The 20,924-nt window shown below is 34.1% G+C and overlaps 4 protein-coding genes across 5 annotated transcripts in view; all 4 read right to left on the bottom strand.

Annotated features, from left to right (window-relative positions):
* Positions 1-542: 542 nt before the first annotated feature.
* On the bottom strand, positions 543-3,675 carry LOC128677210 (acireductone dioxygenase-like). Its single transcript, XM_053757895.2, has 4 exons — positions 3,458-3,675; positions 2,995-3,161; positions 2,397-2,529; positions 543-1,247 (listed from the first exon to the last, which is right to left on the bottom strand). The coding sequence occupies exons 1-4, from the start codon at positions 3,560-3,562 to the stop codon at positions 1,116-1,118; spliced, it is 537 nt and encodes a 178-aa protein (XP_053613870.1). The 5' UTR covers positions 3,563-3,675; the 3' UTR covers positions 543-1,115.
* Positions 3,676-3,892: 217 nt separating this feature from the next.
* LOC128677217 (acireductone dioxygenase-like) lies at positions 3,893-6,506 on the bottom strand. Its single transcript, XM_053757908.2, has 4 exons — positions 6,280-6,506; positions 5,524-5,687; positions 4,874-5,006; positions 3,893-4,504 (listed from the first exon to the last, which is right to left on the bottom strand). Exons 1-4 carry the CDS (start codon positions 6,397-6,399, stop codon positions 4,409-4,411), a joined length of 513 nt encoding a protein of 170 aa, XP_053613883.1. The 5' UTR covers positions 6,400-6,506; the 3' UTR covers positions 3,893-4,408.
* A 1,778-nt stretch (positions 6,507-8,284) lies between these two features.
* Positions 8,285-11,513, bottom strand: LOC128677201 (acireductone dioxygenase-like). Its single transcript, XM_053757883.2, has 4 exons — positions 11,301-11,513; positions 10,504-10,670; positions 9,906-10,038; positions 8,285-9,565 (listed from the first exon to the last, which is right to left on the bottom strand). The coding sequence occupies exons 1-4, from the start codon at positions 11,421-11,423 to the stop codon at positions 9,434-9,436; spliced, it is 555 nt and encodes a 184-aa protein (XP_053613858.1). The 5' UTR covers positions 11,424-11,513; the 3' UTR covers positions 8,285-9,433.
* Positions 11,514-14,630: 3,117 nt separating this feature from the next.
* LOC128677517 (uncharacterized protein) overlaps positions 14,631-20,924 on the bottom strand; it is a 54,183-nt gene continuing 47,889 nt past the window's right edge. For both annotated transcript variants that reach the window (XM_053758441.2, XM_053758431.2), the window contains exons 4-5: positions 15,701-16,425; positions 14,631-15,189 (exon numbers count right to left, since the gene is read on the bottom strand). In XM_053758441.2, the coding sequence (XP_053614416.1) occupies positions 15,079-15,189; positions 15,701-16,425 (836 nt within the window). In that variant the 3' untranslated portion in view covers positions 14,631-15,078. The remainder of the gene's footprint in view (positions 15,190-15,700; positions 16,426-20,924) is intronic.

Raw genomic sequence — 20,924 nt, 5'->3', positions numbered from 1 at the left:
ATGTAGGATCTGTTAATAGAATTTTTAAGTTCGTGGGGCATCAAAATCGGCTAAGTCGTTTTCGAAATATTCGCAATTTTGTAAAATCTCATCAAAATTTATTGCATTCGCGAGGTCTACGTTCGCGGCGAACAACTAGTTTATTTGTATCAGATATTGCACTTATTCGGTATAAAGTATATTGTTTAGGATTGACCATGGTAGAAATTATCAATTAGTAGGATAATTTAAAAACAACATTGGTTGTTATTTTCTTTATTAATATGGCAAGTCAGTTTGACACTTCCTTCGGTTCTTCCGGTTAAAATAGACTTCACTTTAATTTTTGTCGTGTCGGAAGTCATAGCTAACCATCTTATAGGGTAGATCGTCCTGCGCAACTAGGGTGTGGTTTCGTATAAAAATCGTCTTTCGTTTCCTAGAAAAAGCTACAGTCCAAGAACATATATATATACTTTATAGCGAATAAGTGCATATAGGCTATAAAGTATAATTTATAAGTCTAGTGAGGGTTGGAATAGATAAAATTGAAAGAATCGCAATGTAAGTACCTATATTATTTTATTTCAGTTAAGAAAAATACCTAATACAGGATTTAGTGGCACTTTCTTTCATGAAACTGTCGTCATAAGCAAGAGCGTCCAACATATATTTTTCATAATCGAGTTGTTTACTTATTTTGTGTTAGTGCAAATACCAAATATGTAAACAATCATTCTTTATTTTCAATAAAAAAATATCTCGCCCAGATAATCACCATTGCCATACAACGTGGCAATGCTGCCAGCCTTCTGGGTACATTGCCTCAAGGCAACGAATTGCCGGGACTGGCATTTTTGTAAATATTTATTTTGTTATATTTTAGTACAAGTTTAATTTAGTTTTAATTGTATTTCTTTACATTTATAGATAAAATGTAATTCAAACAAAAATTCAGTATCAATTTCGGATTTTGAAAAGGAAATGTTAAATGCGCTCCTACTAAGCGCATTTAACATATGAATATATGGGAACATATGGGCCACTTATTCTGACGTCATAAGAGATAGGTCTCATATGACGACAGAATAGGTGTCCCATATGGATGGCGGGAGTCATCTCGCGTTCATGACACGTCAGTTGGCAGCCACGAAGCCCTGCCTGAGTCTGTCCACATACTGCTTCCTGCAGTCCAGCTCATCTGAAGGCCGATTGTACGCCAGCCATACTGGCTCCGCACTGAAGAACCGCCTCATCTTTACGTAGTTCTGAAACAGTTCAACAATGAGGTAAACTATAAAAATTTATATCTGATGAGGGTCTAATAATAGAAACAAAGGAAAAATTCATTCATGTATGTGTGTGTACTAGTATTTAACTTTTGTTCTAGGACTTTTGTCTAAACGTAATAAATACAAAAATATTTTTTTGGTTTTAATGTTGTTTCTATAAAATATTAACTCTATGTTCGATTCCGCTACATAACGCTACTGTACTGTCTCGTGTTGCTTGGCTATTTCATAGAGTTAAGATGTGTAGAATCGAATCGCAAATTAGGTTGTATTTAATTTATATAAAAAAAAAAGCTACGAGTCACGAAAAGTCGTAGAATAAAAGTTGCTTGTTTTGATGTACCCAAGTAGTCTTTAGGAGGTTTTGCGTTTGATACCAGTAACCCTGTATAAACTGGAAAAATACTGGATGTAATCCCGTCTATGGTGTGTTCAAATTAACAACACAAATAGTCATCTTGCGGTCACGAGTTGAACTGATGAAGGACCACCACACCAAGGGATATAATTATTTGATAGCTGATAAGCAACGACAGCATTCCCAAAGAGAGTTGATATGATGTCAGCCTGACAGTCGATCATAAAATCATAGTCGAATCTTCAAATTTAAAGGGTAATGTTTTTAGATGAGCAGGATTGGATAAACTCATGTGGCAATAGTAGTCTTCGAAGCTGAGACCATTAAGAACATAGTTGGATGTCTGCACCACTGGACTACCACCATTTATATTTTTATACCACCACACATATACGTATATTTCCTTAGCGAGTCGACTTTTAATGACGTTCAAAGTGAGGCCCAATCAATATTATCAATACTAATATTATAAAGAGAGCAGATTTGTATTTTTGTTTGTAATGGGTAAACTGTAAAACTACAGGACCGATTTCGATAAAATTCGGCACAGAGATAAACGAAACCTTCTGGAGTGACATAGGCAACTTTTTTATTATGGTTTTACCCGAGCGAAGCCGGGAGAGACCTCTAGTACTTAATAATTCGAGCGCTCAGCTATATGAACAATGAGCCGCGAAGGAAACGCCTGTTGCTATAAAGTCGCAAGTCGCTACCATATATTTCTTTTATTTATGTCGCTACCTAATTGTTTATTGTAAAGTACTCACATCTGGGCCAAGAGTGAACCGGTGGTAGATGCCCCCGGGCAGTATGATCATGTCGCCGGCTGACACCTCGATGCGGATCCACTGGTCGGAGCCATCACGTACATCGAAGTAGCCAAGTCCGTCGAGGATTAATCTGGAAAATTAGTTCAAAATACATATTTTTTATCTTTTCTTCTCTTGTATATTTATTTTCCTAGAAGAAACCCGAAATATGATTAAGTTTGTCTAGTAGAATTTCAGTACTCATTCTGCATTTGCTTCAACGTAATGTGGTGGCATGATGTTGTCAAAGACGATATGCGTCCCAATGGGCTGACTAAGGATGAAGACCGTGAGAAGACGAGAAAAAGTAGGAAAGCGAACTCTGGGCTCAGACGCTTTACTTCAAAGAAATCGGGATATCAGTCAAATGAAGGAGAGAAAGTGAGAGGTAGTGCTTAAACAAGTAGGTACCTATTTTTTTAAACGTTAAAACATAGGTACTCTAAGCTAAAAAAATTGTTTTGTCACTATATAACAGAAAGAGACAAAAAATATTTTGGCTTAGACAAAACTTAGACAAAATACCTAGACCGAAAAAAAAGAATGGATGAAGAACCTGATTTCCTCATCAGAATGCAGATGTTCCGTCTTGAAGGACTTGATCTTCTCCTCGTAGTCAGCCAGGCTGTCCTTGGAGAACACGAGCTCGTCTTCGTAGCTGTATCCTCGCTCCTCTTTTATTTTGTCCAGAACTCCATCGGTTTTGTACGCATCTATGTTTAGCTGAAACATAAGAATACTTGTAGAAATATATAGTCTGATATATATCCACACAAACAATAAATACCTCTTTGAGTAGATATGTATTTATCCAGATGATGTCGATGATATCGCATCATTTGTTATACACTATCGATAACTGATTTCGTATTATCTCCGCCCTTATCGAGAATCATTCGATGCAAAGTCAAACCACTCTCTTATCGTTATACTTGCGATTTTTATAAGAGAGTTGTCTTTTATGTTTTTAAACCAGTTAGAGATCTAAATAAATAAGTTCGAAGGAGAGTAGTACTCACCTTGAAATATTCCACTCCAGTTTTTCTAAATAATTCATCGACAGAAATAAATTTTGGCGGGCTTCGGTCTACACTTTCATCATTTATGTACCACACTTTAACCATTTTAAATTATTGCACAATAAATAATGATCAAGAATCAGTCTGTGATCAAGAATCCAAGAAACAATGTTCTCCGTGATAAGTGCGTCCGAGTTATGACAACAACATGTGGTTTGACGTAGTATATATTTAAATTTTAAGTGTGTCTGTACGTATGACCGCCAATAAGGTCTCTGTCGTGATTGATAAGTGATAGATAAGGATGCAATTTTCAATAATTGTCGTTACGCCTGATGATATTAAAGAGCAAATTATTTTTGAGACATCACTAATAACTTAACTCTGCATTAAAAAGTAAACAAAGAAAAGGAATAGTAAAAAAAACAACTTGAATTAAGTAGGTAGTAATATTTTAATTTATGTTGTGGGCTTATTTAAATTAAATAAACAGAAAAAACAAAATTTAAATTATTCATTCAAATGACGATTTTTTTAAATTTGCCTTAAACCTAATTTTCATTACGATACCTACTTACTCAGTTGTTGTATTTCAGGGCGATTTTAAGACCCATCCGCTATTTGGAGGTCGTGGGTGTATTCCCATCGCGGGCAACTATTTGTACTTGTGATCACAGATATTTGTCTGCGGTACTGGGAATTTAGTGCCCGTTTATGTGTTAGTGTTCATTGGACCCGCGATGCTTTGTGTGGGCTGTTGAGTATTTATTTGACGTTTACACGTGAAAATTTTTGCCACGCCACTTGTATCATAGGTAATGAAAATTAGACAATGACAATGAAAATTAGACTTCAGATCCTCGAATTTTCCATTGCTGACTTAATTTATCCGTGTTAGGTAAGAATAAGAATATTTATTTGTGAGACATAGGTATAGGTAGGTAGGTTTCTCTAAGATACGGTAGTCCTTCCCATCTCATAAGCCGATCGGTTGTATGCGCGCCACACTGGCGAATTGATGAAGAATCGTCTCTGCTTGATGTAGTGCTGAAACGACAGTCTTGTTAACAAACATATAAAGGGTAATTTATCAGTCGTAAGACGTTCAATTGGCAAGGCAAGGCATACTAGTAGCACTGGTAGTACGTTACTAACGTTCACGTATGCTGTCTCCTTTTCCCATATCGTATTGTGTAAAAGTGTGGACGCGATGTCGTGCTACGTGTTTCATTTGTTTCCTCTGGCGGATGTTTTATGAGATGGCTAAAGGACATAATGGGAAATATGTCCTTTAGCTACCTTATAAGACAGCCTATCAGCTGATAAACAAAAATATAATTCCCAGGGAGGGTTAGTATTAGGCACGAGGACCGTTATTACCAACTTTTACCAAATAGCCAGTGTGCAGGTACTCACATTAGAGCCAAATGTGAACCGGTGGTATATTCCCCCGGGCAGGATGATCAGGTCGCCGGCCGACACCTCGATTCGGATCCACTGGTCACAGCAGTCTCGTACGTCGAAGTAACCATGACCGTCTAGGAATAATCTGAATGAAAAATATACTTAAATAACTCAACAAGAATCCTTGGTTTTTGCTGTAAAGAGATACCATGGGTCTGTTTCACGACCAACCAAAATATTTTTGTAAATCTGACAGATGAGGGCTACCTATGCAACACTTGCGAAACACAATTCTTATCGCTTTCTTTTGGATATGTTGTATTTAGACTATCTGATACATTATCAGCAAGCTTTTATTTACTTTCACCTGTCCGGTCCCGATGTTTACCTGTAATCCAATCTTACAAGTAAAACAACTTCCGCTTGTCCTAAGTGCTTGAAATTTTCCACGTGTCGATTCAGTTTCAATGACAATGTAAATGTATTTTATTGTAACATGTTTTATTGTCTCGTATCGAATGCAACAAGATCTCAATAAAAACTTGCGGCAAAAATTACATTTTCGCAAAAAGCTTGTTTTGAATTTGAATTTTTTTGAATTTGAATTTGATTTTAAGTCTTGTAAGACTGATAAAGAAGTACAAGTTTTATTACAATAATACCTGATTTCCTCATCAGAATGTAAATGCTCCGTGGCGAAGATCATGCTCTTCTCCTCATAATCCAAGCACTCCTTGGAGCATACCATCTCGTCTTCATACGAGTAGCCTCGCTCCTTCTTTATCCTATCTAAAATCCCATCAGTTTTGTATGTGTCCAAGTTTAGCTAGAAATTATAAAAATATTGGAGATATTCGTGCCATAATTGCTGAATTTATAACATAATATTACAAATACGAATCTGTCTGTCGCCACATTTTTTACGACTAAAGTATTGGGCTAATTTTGATGACATTTTGAATAGATATAGTTAAAGATCCGAGGTCAAACGAGGCCTATGTATTAACAGTGCTAACAGCGTAGGTATGGTTAATATGGAAATGTTTTATTATAAAAAAATACATTCATTTACTTTCATAAACTAGGCAGCTAAGGTATACATAGCATTGACAGCTGATAGGCAACAATACCATTCCTAAGGAGTGTTGATGTCAGACAGGCGGCCGAATCTTCTAATTTGAATGATTTTTTTAAAGCTGAGCGCGGGTTTCGCGGCATTACAGCACCGAAAGGATGGACAGATGCAGGCGAGGTTCCTGATGTACTACAACTTTTAGTCCATTTTCATAAATGTTTTTACATAACTGGCTACAAAAAAGGGAATTTAATTCAGACGATACTTAAAAAATGTAGTCACTGTGTGCGGATGCGTTATCTCTGCTTTGATCTAAGAGATATCTCAAAAAATGAATGCTTACCTTAAAATATTCCACTCCCGTTTTCTTATACAGTTCTTCCACAGAAATAAATTTCGGCGAGTTTTTGTCATTGTTCAAACATTGGCCACTCTCGGTATCATTGTACCATACTTTAACCATCTTTTTATATTTTCTATATTTCTGCGCAATAAAAAGGCTCACACGGCGTCAAGTTCGTTCGAGTAATGACAAGTGTGATATATTTATAATTTATTTATATTATTTTAAGCAGTGCCACTGCACGAATAACAGAGTACAAAACACAATCATTACTAATCGTTATTAATAGTAAAGGAGATGCGAAGAAAGGAAAATTGATTTTTTTACGACTTTGGCGAACTTGATTTAAAAGCAAGCTGTTGATGATAAATATATCATAAACTATGTGTTTGACTGATGTGTTTCTTTCTTTATAATAAAACTATATGATATTCTTTCTATATGATAAATATCTGATAAACTATATGTAATGTTACATCGGACAGTTATCATTAAAAATTACATTTAAAAGCAAAATTTATCTAGAATAGAATATGATATTTTAATTTCGTGGAAACCTTTGTCCAATTGTCGCTTGCACGTATACTTACAGTATTGGTAAATAAACGTTTTATCTATACGTATTTTATTTGAAAGTGGTGAAACTGGCGCTTATTTTTATGACTGTTGTTTATGGCGTTCTTGTATCCGCCAAAGTATAGTGTGTGTGTGTGTGTGTGTGTGTACTGTTTCATCCCGGAACCAAGTACGGTTCCCGTAGGAAATCACGCGGGTGAATCCACGGGCCACAGTTAGTGAAAAAAGAAAAACTAATTCTTGGTTATTGAAAAATATTTTATATATATTATTTAATTATATAAAAATCTTATAACAATTCTTAAAACATGATATAACCTTGATATATGATACATGATCAGCAAACGATATTCTCCTGGTATGTACATATGTATAGATAGACTTAAGAACAAACAATAAAAAGTTACAATAATATCCAACAGCCTTCAGCACGTCAACGTACCCAAATGCAATGCAAACTCGTTGCTATTACCACACTAAAAGAGGTCATGCAGGGTGCCTTGATTTGCTGTTGACTGTACTAATATCAACATCCATCATTATCTTAAAAAACCATACAATGTAAATATGTTGTTTATTTATTTTGTGTATAAAATATAGGTGCATTTGGAATAGAACGAGGCGTTTATTCCATTTTTGGGCATATTCTTAATGCTGTTTCCCATATTACTAACCACCATATGCTCTCATTTTTCCATATCGTGTAAGCATCGTGTAAAAAAGAGAACGTGCTACGTGTTTTATGTTTCATGCTGTGATTTCATGGTAGCCCCTAGATAGTATTGTACCCGCGTACAAAATTCTCATCGAAATCCGTCAACATTTTCCATGATTGAGTGTGTGAACAAACTGTGTGTGTTTGATTTTGGATTTACATACAAATAGAAAGTAGGATTATAGTATTACTAGATGTTGCCCGAGGCTTCGCTCCCGTGGGAATTTGAAAATAAAATATAGCCTATAGCAATCTTGGATAATGTACCTTTCTAATGGTGAAATAATTTTTGAAATCGGTTCAATAGTTTCGGAGATTATCCTCCGCCTCAAACATACAAACTCACAAACTCACAAACGCTTACCTCTTTATAATAATAGTATAGATAGTAGGTTAGACAGATAGACAAAACTCTTTATTGCACCATTCACAAAGGAGTTATAAGTTACAACAAGATGTTCAAACATAATAAGCGCAAAGGCGGACTTATCGCTAATGCAATTTCTTCCAGACAACCTTTGGATTGAAAGAGAATAGAATAAGATATAGTAAGATTAATTTTATTAAATATCTACGATAACTTTTACGTATAGTTCAGCAAATGTAAGTAATGTTTTTTTAAATAGTAACCCATGTTTAAAATGCATTTTTGCGCCAAATAAATAAGCAAAACATTTTATTTTCGATCATTCATGCGTGTCATTCACATTCATATTGTTTTTTTTTTTACTGAAGAAGTAGGTACAAGGTCAAGACATCTCTGATATGTCGAATTTGCATTTAACTTTTCACTGTAGAATATTTTCGCAGTGAAACACAGCCGACCAATCAGTGTGGCACTGTGACGACAACCCATGGAATTAGTAGGTACTCCGATGAAGTACTTACTAAATCCATGCGACAACCATAACGCAACGCGATCGGTCGACGGCTTCTTAATGCATAAAGAGAATGAAAAGTGAACTGTATACCCGCACTACTGACTGGTAGAGACTGCATGAGTAAATGTCATATGCATATTTTAAAGTGCTTTGAACTTAAAAACAAATTGAAGCCAAATAAAAGACGTAAAATTGGCTGTAAGTAAAAATAACAAACCTAAAATGGTTTATGAAATAAAACGAATATACTCGTATGTACTCTTGAGATAAAATTTAAAGCTTTTCATCCAACTATATGAAGCTAATATATACTCATTATTCTGTTTGTTTCGTGTATAAAAATATTTGAATGCCTATACAATAACGATGTGTATTAATTAAAATATCACTGATTATTATATACTACATAACAACGATTAATATATGTATGTAAATGATATATTTAATATGAAGAAAATGGCGTCAAACGCCTAATTTTCATTAGGACCCAAAAACAGTTTCAGGATTAGGACACATGAAGCCATAGATAATTCAACTGTTTTTTTAATTTATGATGAAGAACTGTCTTTCATCTGTTACCCGACTTCTTGTTGCGCAATGAAAGTTATATTTATATGTAATACCTAAGTATACATATAACTCGCATTACATAAGGTTACAAGGAGATGAGAGAGATAGTAATATATGTATACACCTTGAATTAAAAAGTATCCTATCCTCCTGCTCCACAGAAGATCTGAATGAGGCTAATTGCTGTGACTACATACTGATTTAAATTAATTTGACTGTTCCGACTCGAATTATTATAACGATATTTCATTGTTTTTTCCAATTGTGAAATGTATATTATCTTTACTATTTTAATTTCATTTTTCATTTAGGGGTTCAGTTTGTATTTTGAGAAAAAGATGAAGTTCTTGGAAGTGCGGGTTCCAGTGTTATCTATAGATTCATGGGCTGAGAAATTCCCAAAATTCCCACCTCAGCTGGGTGCGGCGAAGCCCTGGCGAAGCGCGCGGAGGTAGCGGGCGCGGCAGGGCTCGCGCTCGGCCGGCCGGTTGTACGCGAGCCACACCGGCTCGCCGATGAAGAAGCGCTTCGCTTTTATATAGTTCTGTAATCATTCATATCTTCTTCAATACTTACGCTCTTGTCAGTCTTCAGTAAAACTTTTAAATATTTATTTTTGACGAACAAAGTTTTTTACGCCCACACCTAGGTGTAGCCAGGGGACGAAATCGGTATTCACCGAAAAACACAAGGAAAAAATTGCAGGGTAGATGACAAATTTTTATATTGGTTATATTGTAGAATACCACTGATTGTCATTTGTCGCGTATTTGCGACGTTATCGATTTTGTGACATCTTGGTCAGGTCATCACTTACTTACAACATATTATACTTCTTTAAATCAAGAGTAGCAGGCAGTATTAAATAAATAGACTACACTTACATTGGTGTCAAGCGTGAACCGGTGGTAGATCCCGCTGGGGATGACAATCATGTCTCCGGCCGCCACTGCAATCCGGATCCACAGGTCGGACCCATCGCGGACATCGAAGTAGCCAGAACCATCCAGAACAAATCTAAAATAGATTTCACATAGTCATTAAAATTCAGTAATTAAAATTAAAAATATCAGCTTTGTAATTTTTTTGTTATTTTATTTATAACTCATTAGTTATATCGAAATCCTTAAACTTTCCTCAGAAATCATACTATCTATTGGTGAAAACTGTATAAAAATTCATGCAGTAGTTTTTGAGTTTTTCGCAAAAAGACAGACCCTGCGAGGACTTTATTTTGTAATATGTGAGAATAAGGATCATTCTTCCTAGTGCACACAGTTTACAACTTACTGGTAAACAAGACCCTGACCTTAGTAAAGGTAGGCTATGTAACTTCTGAAAGTTTAAGTCTATCTCCAAGCCAAATTTTACTATAAATAATCTTCAAAATTTTATGGTTTATACTGAAGCTGAGCTTACAGGTGCGAATGCAAATGGGAATGTTCCCAGTTGTGAGACGGAAAGAGAGGGATAAATATACACCTGATTTCTTCATCAGTATGCAGATGTTCCATGTAGAATGACTTGATCTTCTCCTCATAGTTGGGCAGGCACTCCTTGGAGCACACAATCTGGTCTTCGTATGTGTAGCCTCGGTCTTTCTTTATCTTGTCCAGCACACCATCTGTTGTGTAGGTATCCACATTTAACTGTGAAACATTTTATGTAGGTGTATGTATTTTGCTTATTAAATTTGTATATGTATTTTGCATAAAGGATGCAGTTTACTCCTTTACATAATATTTGGATCCGGTTACATTTACAATGTTCTATGAGATTCCAATCCACGAGTTACATTTACAATGATCTAGCAAGTGAACACACTAGCTAGATCAATGTAAATCAGACTTAAATGTGCTGAATACCAAATTATAAAAGAAGGACAATGTGTGCCATGAAATATAAGACCTGACATATCTACATTTTGTCTATACTTCTTCTTCTTGGCGTGTCGAAGGCAAATCAACACTCAATTGGGTACTAAATATATTCTTGCCAGAACCGAGCCATTTGATGGCTTCATTGCAAGCTGCCATCAAGTCAGCCCGAGTACGGGCTACTTTGTAGATGATTTATTTATGGGCCATTTTGATATTGCGCAGACAAATCTTTCTACGTTAGATCTCATCTTTCGTGGCGCGTCGTGGAAGTTGTCAAATTATATGTATAAATATGAAGAAGAGGTCTCCTTATATTGTCTTATCAGTTCTTCGTTACGACATTGACTTTCTGATAACAGCAATGGGATAAAAATTGAAAAAATATATTGATAAACTTACGCTAAAGTACTCCACTCCGGTCTTTTTGTATAATTCTTCCAAAGAAATGAACTCTGGTGGATTTTTATGGTGCTCTAAGCGTTGATCACTGGTTTCGGTATCCATGTACCACGCTTTAACCATTTTTAAATGTTATTATATTTGTAATAAATATGAGTAGATAAGTGTAGACCTACCAAGTTAATCAAAGTTAGGAGTATCAATCAAATCATCTTATGATCTGACAGACAGATGAGATGACATTGACAATAAAGACAGAAATTTCGAGTTGCCATTTAACCAACCAGGCCCGAACGTTACGAACTAGACCCAACGCTATGTTAAGGTACAAGTTCAATTCTCAGTGTAGGTAAATGTTTAAACATTATATCCATGGTATCGTTATCAGATACAATACATGCTTACTACATATTATTAGCTTTTGCCCGCGTTAATTTCCTACGGGAGCAGTTATTTTCCGGGATGAAAGGTGTCTATTTCAGTACTTCAAATTAAAACTTCATGTCTATGAAAAATTTCAAGAATATTGATTGAGAAAATAAAGCGTGAAGTCAAAAATACTCGCAATAAAAAGGCATAAAATAAAAAAGAAATGCAAGTAAAAATAGATTTAATACCGTAATCTACAATTTATTACAACACTACTTTTCACAAACACGTCTTCAATTGTAAGGGGTTTGTCGCATTTTTGTCTACATACATAAAATATATCTCCTAGCACCTGGGAATTTCCAATACTTCTGAATACTGCCTTTTAGCCATGCCATAATTTATGGCCACTGTGTAAGTACCAGCTTTATGTAATCTTAAATGTACAAGTAATAACAAGCAGGCCTTGACTTTAAAGGGCTTTTTTGTTAATATAGGTAAGTTCATGACATTATATGAACCACTGACATTTTTAGATTTAAAATGTTAGGTTGTTCATATCATGTTAAGTATCACGATTTAAATTAATATAAATTTTTAGACTGTCTTATTTACAGAAAATGTCTAGTACATCAAGTTACCCAGCTCTATGGCGCGATAATAGTGGCGAGTTTGCAATGAATTTGGGCAGGTTGATGTGTTGTTGACTGTACTTTTTATTTTTCAAATCGAGTATTCTATTCGCACTATTATAGTCAAGACCGCGCCAAAAAAAACATACATGTTATTTTAAATAGAGAAACTTATCCTACAATGACATGGGCAAAAGGTTAAACACTATAACCAGACAACTACAGATTTATAATAATTTTGCTGGCAAATGAATGAGACACAAAAGTATTTTGTCATAACTGCTATATACTATATACAGTATAAAATATGAAAAAAAAAACAGGAAAATTTGAAAGAGCCAAACCAGAGCTCGCATGGTCCATTGACCACCCAAAGTGTGCAAAGTATTTTTTTATGAATTTTCCTGTTTTTTTTCATACTATGTTTTTTCTGTAAAAAAATACATTGACGAAATAAAATGACAATAGAAATATATTCATGGGATTATACTTTTTTTTTTGTACCAGAGGTAATCCATACTTGCCTTATCATATAGATATAGTTGTCGGGCAATTTTAGAAGTGCTACCATCTTAATCTATAATTTCACACAAAATATATTATTTTGAAACACCATATTCAGTATAATTTTTTTTACACTAACTCTGATATGACCATTATATAAATCTAATATAAAGCTACAGACACATATCAGTATGTACTAACAGCAGATATTTACCAAATTAATTTTTATTTCGGAGGAATATGTAAATATATATAGTAGAAATTGATTTTTGATAATAAACAATATGTATTCAACAGTATTTCTGACTGGTTGTTGTAGCAGTTTTGCACATGTGAAATTAACAAATTACGAAAATATAAGTAAGGATATTTTATTTAAAAAATCATGCAATTATTGATTTTATAATGTCATTGTCGGGTCAATCATACAATTTATAATTTTTATTAATGACGTACTTAGTTTAAAACTTTTCTATTAAAAAAAAAACAATTGTTTTGTTTAGTTAAATTAAATGCATTTCTAAAACGAAAAGAGAATACAATGGACGGAAGTTAAAATCACAATTTAAAATAAATATTCGTTTTTAAAATCAACAAATAAAAATAACTTATACATTTGTCTGTTACATATAATTACATACATAATTTCAATGATTAAAAAAAAATAATTTTAAGATTCCTGATATGAATTTAAGCCAACGTCCTAAATTACACAATATAATTAATTTTCATAGTCAAACTTTTACGAGAGCATTAGATCAAAATTAACTTGTATGTAAATATTGTAAAATAATGTGTCTGCTCTAAATATATAACTATATTTAGATACAGATATAACTAGAACAGCAAGTTGATCCCGAATGAAGTATGTTTTAGAAATACAGAATAAAACACTTAGGTTCTAATTCTATATTTGGAAAATTTAATTCAAAACATTACGTGGCTAATACTGCAAATACAAAATACTCATATATTCCTAATTATGATACATACAGATACATCATAACTATGATATATTTAAGCGTTATAAAGGATACACTAATACTAAAGTCATTTAGCAACACATTTTTGTCCCACGTTGTTTTACAAAGTTGTTAAATTCCGGACAAATTAAAATTCTAAGATACTATTAAACAACTTGATGCACTGAGATCACAAATCCACTAAAACTAAACTATAAAAATGGACCCTCTATATCTTTGTCTCCAATAAACGCATTTTTAACTTTCAGATCGCAAGTATGACAACACATAGGACCATAGGACCATTGGTTAGGAAAATTATTTTGTTTACGATGAACAGAGACAAAAATATAGGTAATTATTATTGATATTATTACATAGGAAACATTTTTCACTGTATTAAGTTAATTACTACTTAACTACAATTTTTAGAAGGCAATTTAATATTCAGATTAAAATTTTTTAGCCAACCAAAAATGAGGATTTAAAAATTTTTAATTGGCCATAAAATGTTATTTTTGTTGCTGTTAAGTTATTACTTAACAGCAACAAAAATATCATTTTATATATATATATAAAATGTTAGATAAAGTTGTAGTTATGTAGTAATTATTTATTAATATCGTTATTATATCAGCAGATCAATGTATTAGCTATATTTTAACAATTATAGGCAAAAATAATAAAAGGAAATCCTGAAAATCAGTGGTTTTATTTAACAAATATAGTGAAACTAGACTTAAAAGGTTAAGAAAATTATCACAACGTAAATTATTTACAATTACGAGTATAAACTATATTAAACAATAGGTACAGGATGTACTATAAATAATATTAAGATTAATTAAAATATAATGACATTATTTTTTCTTCTTTTATTATTGAATATGATAGGTAATAATAGTTTTTCATTGTCATGTGTTTCACTGCAAAGTCAGGGGACATTATTTAAATCAAAAATATATAGACAAGTTGCGTTATATAAAAAAAAAAGTTTTTATATAAAGTCTAATGCTCCAAATCAACGAAGAATGTTTAGACTAGCCAACTATACAAACTATTTTTGTTTTTTCTGTGATTCTGAATTTGAAACAATATTTTTAATTTTTTTTGTGAAATTTTGTTAACATTTCTTTGGTTATTGCAAACAAAAGAGATATTTATTTCGCAAAAAAAATTTAAATATTTTATCTATTAACGTTGACATATCAAATTTACATTATAATTGGTGGCATATAAATATTTGGAAAACAGTCTCTGAGCACTTTGTTACACGAAGTCGAGATATGAACGTACAGTCGTCAAAACAAGTTATAGCTTGGTGTGTTTCACCGTGTCAGTCCAATAGTTCTGTATCGTCATGGCTTCCAAAGAGTTCAGGAAGGAATCGTTGTCGAGGCTGTACATCTCCTCGGAATTATCCTGAAATATATAATTCATTATTGTCAAAATATTCTTCAAGTATTTCCATTTTTCGGATAAGAGTTTTTGTTGCTCGTTAAACTTTTGGAAAGCAATTATTTTGCACAAAGATCTGGAAAAAATTTATACAATTTGACAACAGTCAGATTACTTCGGAAAAAACTTTACAATCATAAGAGGAGTTAACAGATTTTTGGTCATTTTAAACTCTGATATGAGTATTAACACTGATATGAGTGCTGACTGTTAGGGAACCGAATAAACTTAACAAATTCGAAAGCAATGTGATTGTTAAAAAATGAAAAAAACTAGCACCGGGCTCCCGCAAGAATTTCGAAATATAAGAACCCTATGGGCTAGTCCAGGTCATATTCTATTATATAGTTGTATTTAAAATTTCATAGAAATCCATCCAGTAAATTTTACTTGATTGAGTAAAAACCATGGTTTAAATAAATAGTTTTAGTACCTATAGCTTGAGTTTTTTAAATTATATTAGTAGCATACATACCCTGATAGTGCTGTCATCAAGATACCCACTGGAATCGGGGTTTGAGCATTTGTCGTTCAAAGTCTGGGGCTTGTTCAAGTACCGCCTGCGATACAGGACGAAGGCTGTACTCCCGGCCAGGGCCCCGAGCACCAGAGCCGCGAACGAAATCCCCGCGATTGCCCCAGTGTCCATCCCACCATCACCGTGGTCCACCACCATTCTAGAAGATTCTATGTTAGGCGGGATCCTCGTCTGGACGAACGCCGTTTCGAGCGACAGAGGCTTCTCCGTCACTATTCTACTCTCAGACACTCCATCTGCGCTGTCCTCTTTGACAAAATCTTGCTTTGTCAGATTAACTTTCTTTATAACTATCGTCGTATTCTCAGCATCCGTCAGGTTTGCGATCACGGGGATCACTGACACATTTCTGCTGTCCGTCACAATTGGAAGGTCCGAAGAATTCTTTATGTCTGTCACGTTGGTATTCACTTGTGTCCATTGTATCGTGGGATGGACAATATCGATTGTTGTATTATTCGCAGTCGTGTTTACATTGGTCACGTCAGTTCTAGTAAGGTTAGTGTCTGTTTGGTTGGTTGGAGGTTTTGCGATGTTGAGTGGGGCTTTAGTGAAGTACATGGCTCGGCCTTGTCTCTCGGACGGCGCGGGGGGTTCGATCATATCTGTGGTTAGGTGCTGCAGCTCTTCAGATTGCGGTGCAGCAAAGGTGTTTGCGCTGCCTGGAACAGAAAAAGTTAATCTCTGAAATAGTCCAATTTATTTAGTATTAATAAAATCAAGGCTTTTTTGGGTCTATTATTCTAAATAGTTGGGATTTAAAAATATACCAGTTATTATAAAACACATATCATCAATCATCAAATAGGAATCAAAATCAATATAAGTATATAGAACTCTTCCGTAGCTGGCTGATAGTCATCCACAGACACTAACGAGCATAGCACGGTTCTTTAGGGTGTGCAGGCGCGCTAAGAGAGGGTATTCCAAAATTTCAAGCCAGAATAATGTCGCACAGGGAGGTCAAAACGATGTCTGAAAATAGAGAGAGATATGGACGAAGTTAAAACTAAATGTTCGAAATGAGTTATTGTACTTTATCGTTGAAATTAACGAACTGTAAAATGACTCATTCATTAGTATACATTCAGTAAGTACAAAAACTTGGTAACGATTTCTTTTTGATTTAATTAATTAATCATTTGCGATTGGCATGTTTTTGTTAAAATTAAGAGACAATAGATAAATCTACATTTGTTTGCACTTAACATCATGTATAGGGACAATTATCGGAATAAAAAAACGTAGGTTCAACGCTCCGATGGATTTGAAATTCATGAAATGGCTGTAGCTATTTACATACACGCGTGTATGAACCGCTGGTGGGGTAAACAATTGTGTAACAAAGACTTGTTATTCTAGAAGTTCATAATTGTTAACTGTTGTTCGGCTTGTTTAAATGTTTTCGTTGAAATACGGAATACATAATTCAGTGAAAATGTGTCCGTCCGTCGCGCTGGTCTTTACACAAATAATTATATTGAATAAAATATTTTGGGGATTATGTTAAAAGTACAACAATTTTGACGTATGCCTAGCAGTGGGACACGTCGCCTAAAGGTTAAATACAAACATTTGAAAAGTAATAAAAATAGAATAAATATTTGGTGAAAGTTCTCTATCGAAAACTACTTTAGTACTTACTACTTAATAAACATTTGCAAAATTTGTGTATGAAAAAAAAAACAGTATTTATACAGTTCTAAGTACATTAATCATGATCAATCACTATCGCGTTCAATGCCACTACAGCTTGCGTGTTTCACCTGTGTCGTTTTCTAATTGTACTTGATTCACAATATTTACAACTACTTAATATTAGTACAACGCAAAGATATATAAGTTTACCTATAAACAAAATCTGTACATTATTCCGGGTGACAAAGGCTATTCAAGTAGTGATGCCTATCGATAGATCACTGTCAATATCGATATTGCGACTGTAATCGAAATATTGAATTTAATAATAAATTTGGCATTAGATTTTATTTATATTTCATTAGAATTTAAGAAGATTTATGGTAAATAATCAAGAAAAGGGTTGGTGTTGATATCTTTTTGTCGTATTAATATAATTATAGACACGAAATCAACAATAATTTTGAGTGTACAGCCTTTTTTCAAACTCAAACAATTCAAACGTCTGCTCTGGTCTCTCCGACTTTTAGGTTTGGCGACCTGGCAACCCTACCCGCAGATATCCTAGCTGAATTTCGAGGTCGATTAACTACAAACCGTTAAGTCAGAATAGCTTTGACATTAAGATATTCTACATAAATTATAATATTTCGTATAGAACCGAACCCCGAACCAAACACGGCAATCGGTAGTTAGCTGAGTAGTCACGTCAATGAAATAAAGCGGAGGATATCCGATGGTTGTGGCATAGATACAATCAAAATAAACATTATTTCCAAGGATGAATGCACGCATAATTTGACGTTGTCGACGTGGAGAAAATATCGTATTCGTACTTGTATTTTTTGTTGATTGATATCTTCGTTAAAAAACAATAACAATAAAAATAGCGGAATGATCGCGTAATTTACAAATATGCCAGACGCTTGTAGCGTCTAAGACTAGACTAAAGGCCGGTGCTCACGAGTACGTGTACGGGCCCCTTGGTTCGGTTTTAAGTAATCTAGCTAATTAGGTACATGGGAACAAATATCTGGCCACATAGGATAAAACTAGATCTATCTATCTAGAATTAGGGCAAAATGTATTGCTCTTGTTAGAGGCTCCGCAAACCCTAGCTATCCATAGATACCCGGTCGCGCCAACATATCACATTTTAACAAATTAATTTTATTTTTATTTAATTTTAATTTAATTTTCTTGTATAAACGTTTCTCAGGCACGGAAATGCAATAAACATTTTCCATTTGTGCGCAAAAAATTACTAAATCACTTCCAACCAACACTGTTTTATGTGCCAATGTCACGAAATGGCCAAGGGAGTGTGAAAATTTGTGAGGCAACAGCTGGTCCTAAAAAAAAAAAACACTTTTCCAGGGGATGAGAGGATGTGAGCCACTTCGGAGTCAGGGGTTGAAAACGAGTAATTTAATTTTTATTTCTAATTTATTTTCAAAGGTTTCAAGTAAATTCGCAATGGAAAAGTTCAATAGATCGGTCCTTTTGATTGTACGTTTTCCATAGTGATTTTCTGTTTAAAACAGACACTGATTCAAAGTTTTAAAAAAAATGGAGATAAATAATTAAATGAGATTCGATTAACTGAGAATCGAGCCCCAGTATAAAGTATAAAACCACCGTCGCACATGCGACGAAATGGTCCTAATCAAACTATAAAATAGACAAACTTTCCAACACAGCGACACCTATTTTGAGACTAACCGTAATTGTGTCATTTGTCCTTATCTAAATTCAATTCAAATCCCTTGACCCCGTAATGTAAAGCTATAATGGTACTATCCATCTCTATTTTCCGTGTAAAAAACAAGCGGGACGTCGATATATTTGTGGAGTTATCAGAAGTGGATTATCGTGTTGTTTCCCGCCAATGCCAGGAAAAGGCTGAAACTGAGTTACAGCCAAATTACATTACTTCAGCGCGTCTGGCTTTAAAGAATACAAGGAAAAATTACATTTTCTGTGATGCGAAATGATAATTGGACTTTAATAACTGAGTGAAATATCATTCAAGTTTAAATATTTAGTGTTAATTCATAACACACTAGTAAAAGGGATAATGGAGTATCTCTATACTATTTCAGATTCTATCAAGTTTTAATTCGACATGGCCCGAATCAGTCATCTAATTTTGTCTTCGAGCTTGTAATATAAAGTCTTATCCATGCTGGACTAGTTGCCAGCCATTGGTTAGACAGCCAGAGTGATAATAAAATGAGCATTCGCTCGCTTGGTGTAAAACAGTCATCTACATACATTTAAAGTTTTGTCACGATCGCGAGTCACGATGTTTTCTTTTCACGAGAAGATAGTTGTCAATAAACATAGTGTAATCAATATTATGTATATAGCATATAACATAGTTGATGTACAGACAACTGTAAATATATTAGAACAATCTAGGTACAGGTACGTGATAGGTTATCACGGTAGATATGCATAGGATGATATGGTATGATGCATAGGTGTTGTTTCTCAGAGCATTTAGACTGCTGCAGTCCGCACTGTCATTACAATTTGTAATATTTTAACAAATACAAGAATTCGTTTTACTATCTGACTTTAATATATTTAATCTGTACTGTAGTAATGTCAATTTTATGAATGACTAGCGGCCCACCCCGGCTGCGCCCCGGTTAAAACCATAATAAAAAGTTGCCTACTACACCCCTGTAAGTTTCGATAATCTCTGTGCCAAATTTCATCAAAATCGGCCCAGTAGTTTTTGAGTTATTAATTACAAACAAAAATACAAATCTTTTTTCTTTGTAATATTAGTATTGATTGATTTCGGAAATGATTCCTTGCTCAAGAAAATTGACGGAACGTAATGACAGCGCGGCTGCAGCGGTCGAAACACTCTGTGAACCACCCAGACAAGATATATACTTATTTTTTTTGCAAAGACACAGTATATAATCACTACAGCGGTGTAATAACTACACTATTATAGCAACGTCGTCCATAATATTGCGATCTAGAAAACGATTTATAACAATACAAACGCGCATGGGACTTATTAGGAAAAGTAATTACTTTTTAACTCACGAGCTACAAGATTGTTTGCAATTAGCAAAAGTAATATAAATTACATAATTTGTTTATTATATGAGTCTAGCGATCAGTCAAGGCTTTGCTCGGGTTAAAACATAATAAATTATACACCTAAACCTTCCTCAGAAATCATACAATCTATTGGTGAAAACCGCATGAAAATTCGGGCAGTAGTTTTTGGGTTATCACAATCAAACAGATGCAGCAGAAGACTTTGTTTTATAATATGTGTATGTATAAGATTACAAATTAAAATACTGTGCTGGTATCTAGTATTTTCAGGCTGGTTTATGATCGAATATTGAAATACTAGCTGCGCCTCGTGGGAATTCGCTCTTGTGGGAATTTCGGGATAAAAAGTACCCTATGTGTTATTCCAGGTTATTTCATACCAAATTTCATAACAATCGGCCTGGTAGATAATGCGTGAAGAGGTAACAAACAAACAACT

This window comes from Plodia interpunctella, chromosome 2, assembly GCF_027563975.2.
Source record: "Plodia interpunctella isolate USDA-ARS_2022_Savannah chromosome 2, ilPloInte3.2, whole genome shotgun sequence".
Lineage (NCBI taxonomy): Eukaryota > Metazoa > Arthropoda > Insecta > Lepidoptera > Pyralidae > Plodia > Plodia interpunctella.
The sequence above is the reverse complement of the archived record's forward strand: the minus strand, read 5'-3'. Positions and strand labels throughout refer to the sequence as shown.

Excerpts from the sequence above, each read along its gene's own strand:
- LOC128677201 (XM_053757883.2), bottom strand. The coding sequence starts at position 11,423 with ATGGTTAAAGCGTGGTACATGGATACCGAAACCAGTGATCAACGCTTA. Across the intron at positions 10,039-10,503 it reads CATACTGATGAAGAAATCAG|ATTTGTTCTGGATGGTTCTG; the intron begins GTGTATATTTAT and ends AATCTATTTTAG. Across the intron at positions 9,566-9,905 it reads GGTTCACGCTTGACACCAAT|AACTATATAAAAGCGAAGCG; the intron begins GTAAGTGTAGTC and ends GAATGATTACAG.
- LOC128677217 (XM_053757908.2), bottom strand. The coding sequence starts at position 6,399 with ATGGTTAAAGTATGGTACAATGATACCGAGAGTGGCCAATGTTTGAAC. Across the intron at positions 5,688-6,279 it reads CGGGAGTGGAATATTTTAAG|CTAAACTTGGACACATACAA; the intron begins GTAAGCATTCAT and ends TATAATTTCTAG. Across the intron at positions 5,007-5,523 it reads CATTCTGATGAGGAAATCAG|ATTATTCCTAGACGGTCATG; the intron begins GTATTATTGTAA and ends TTTTTCATTCAG.
- LOC128677210 (XM_053757895.2), bottom strand. The coding sequence starts at position 3,562 with ATGGTTAAAGTGTGGTACATAAATGATGAAAGTGTAGACCGAAGCCCG. Across the intron at positions 2,530-2,994 it reads CATTCTGATGAGGAAATCAG|ATTAATCCTCGACGGACTTG; the intron begins GTTCTTCATCCA and ends CTAATTTTCCAG. Across the intron at positions 1,248-2,396 it reads GGTTCACTCTTGGCCCAGAT|AACTACGTAAAGATGAGGCG; the intron begins GTGAGTACTTTA and ends GAACTGTTTCAG.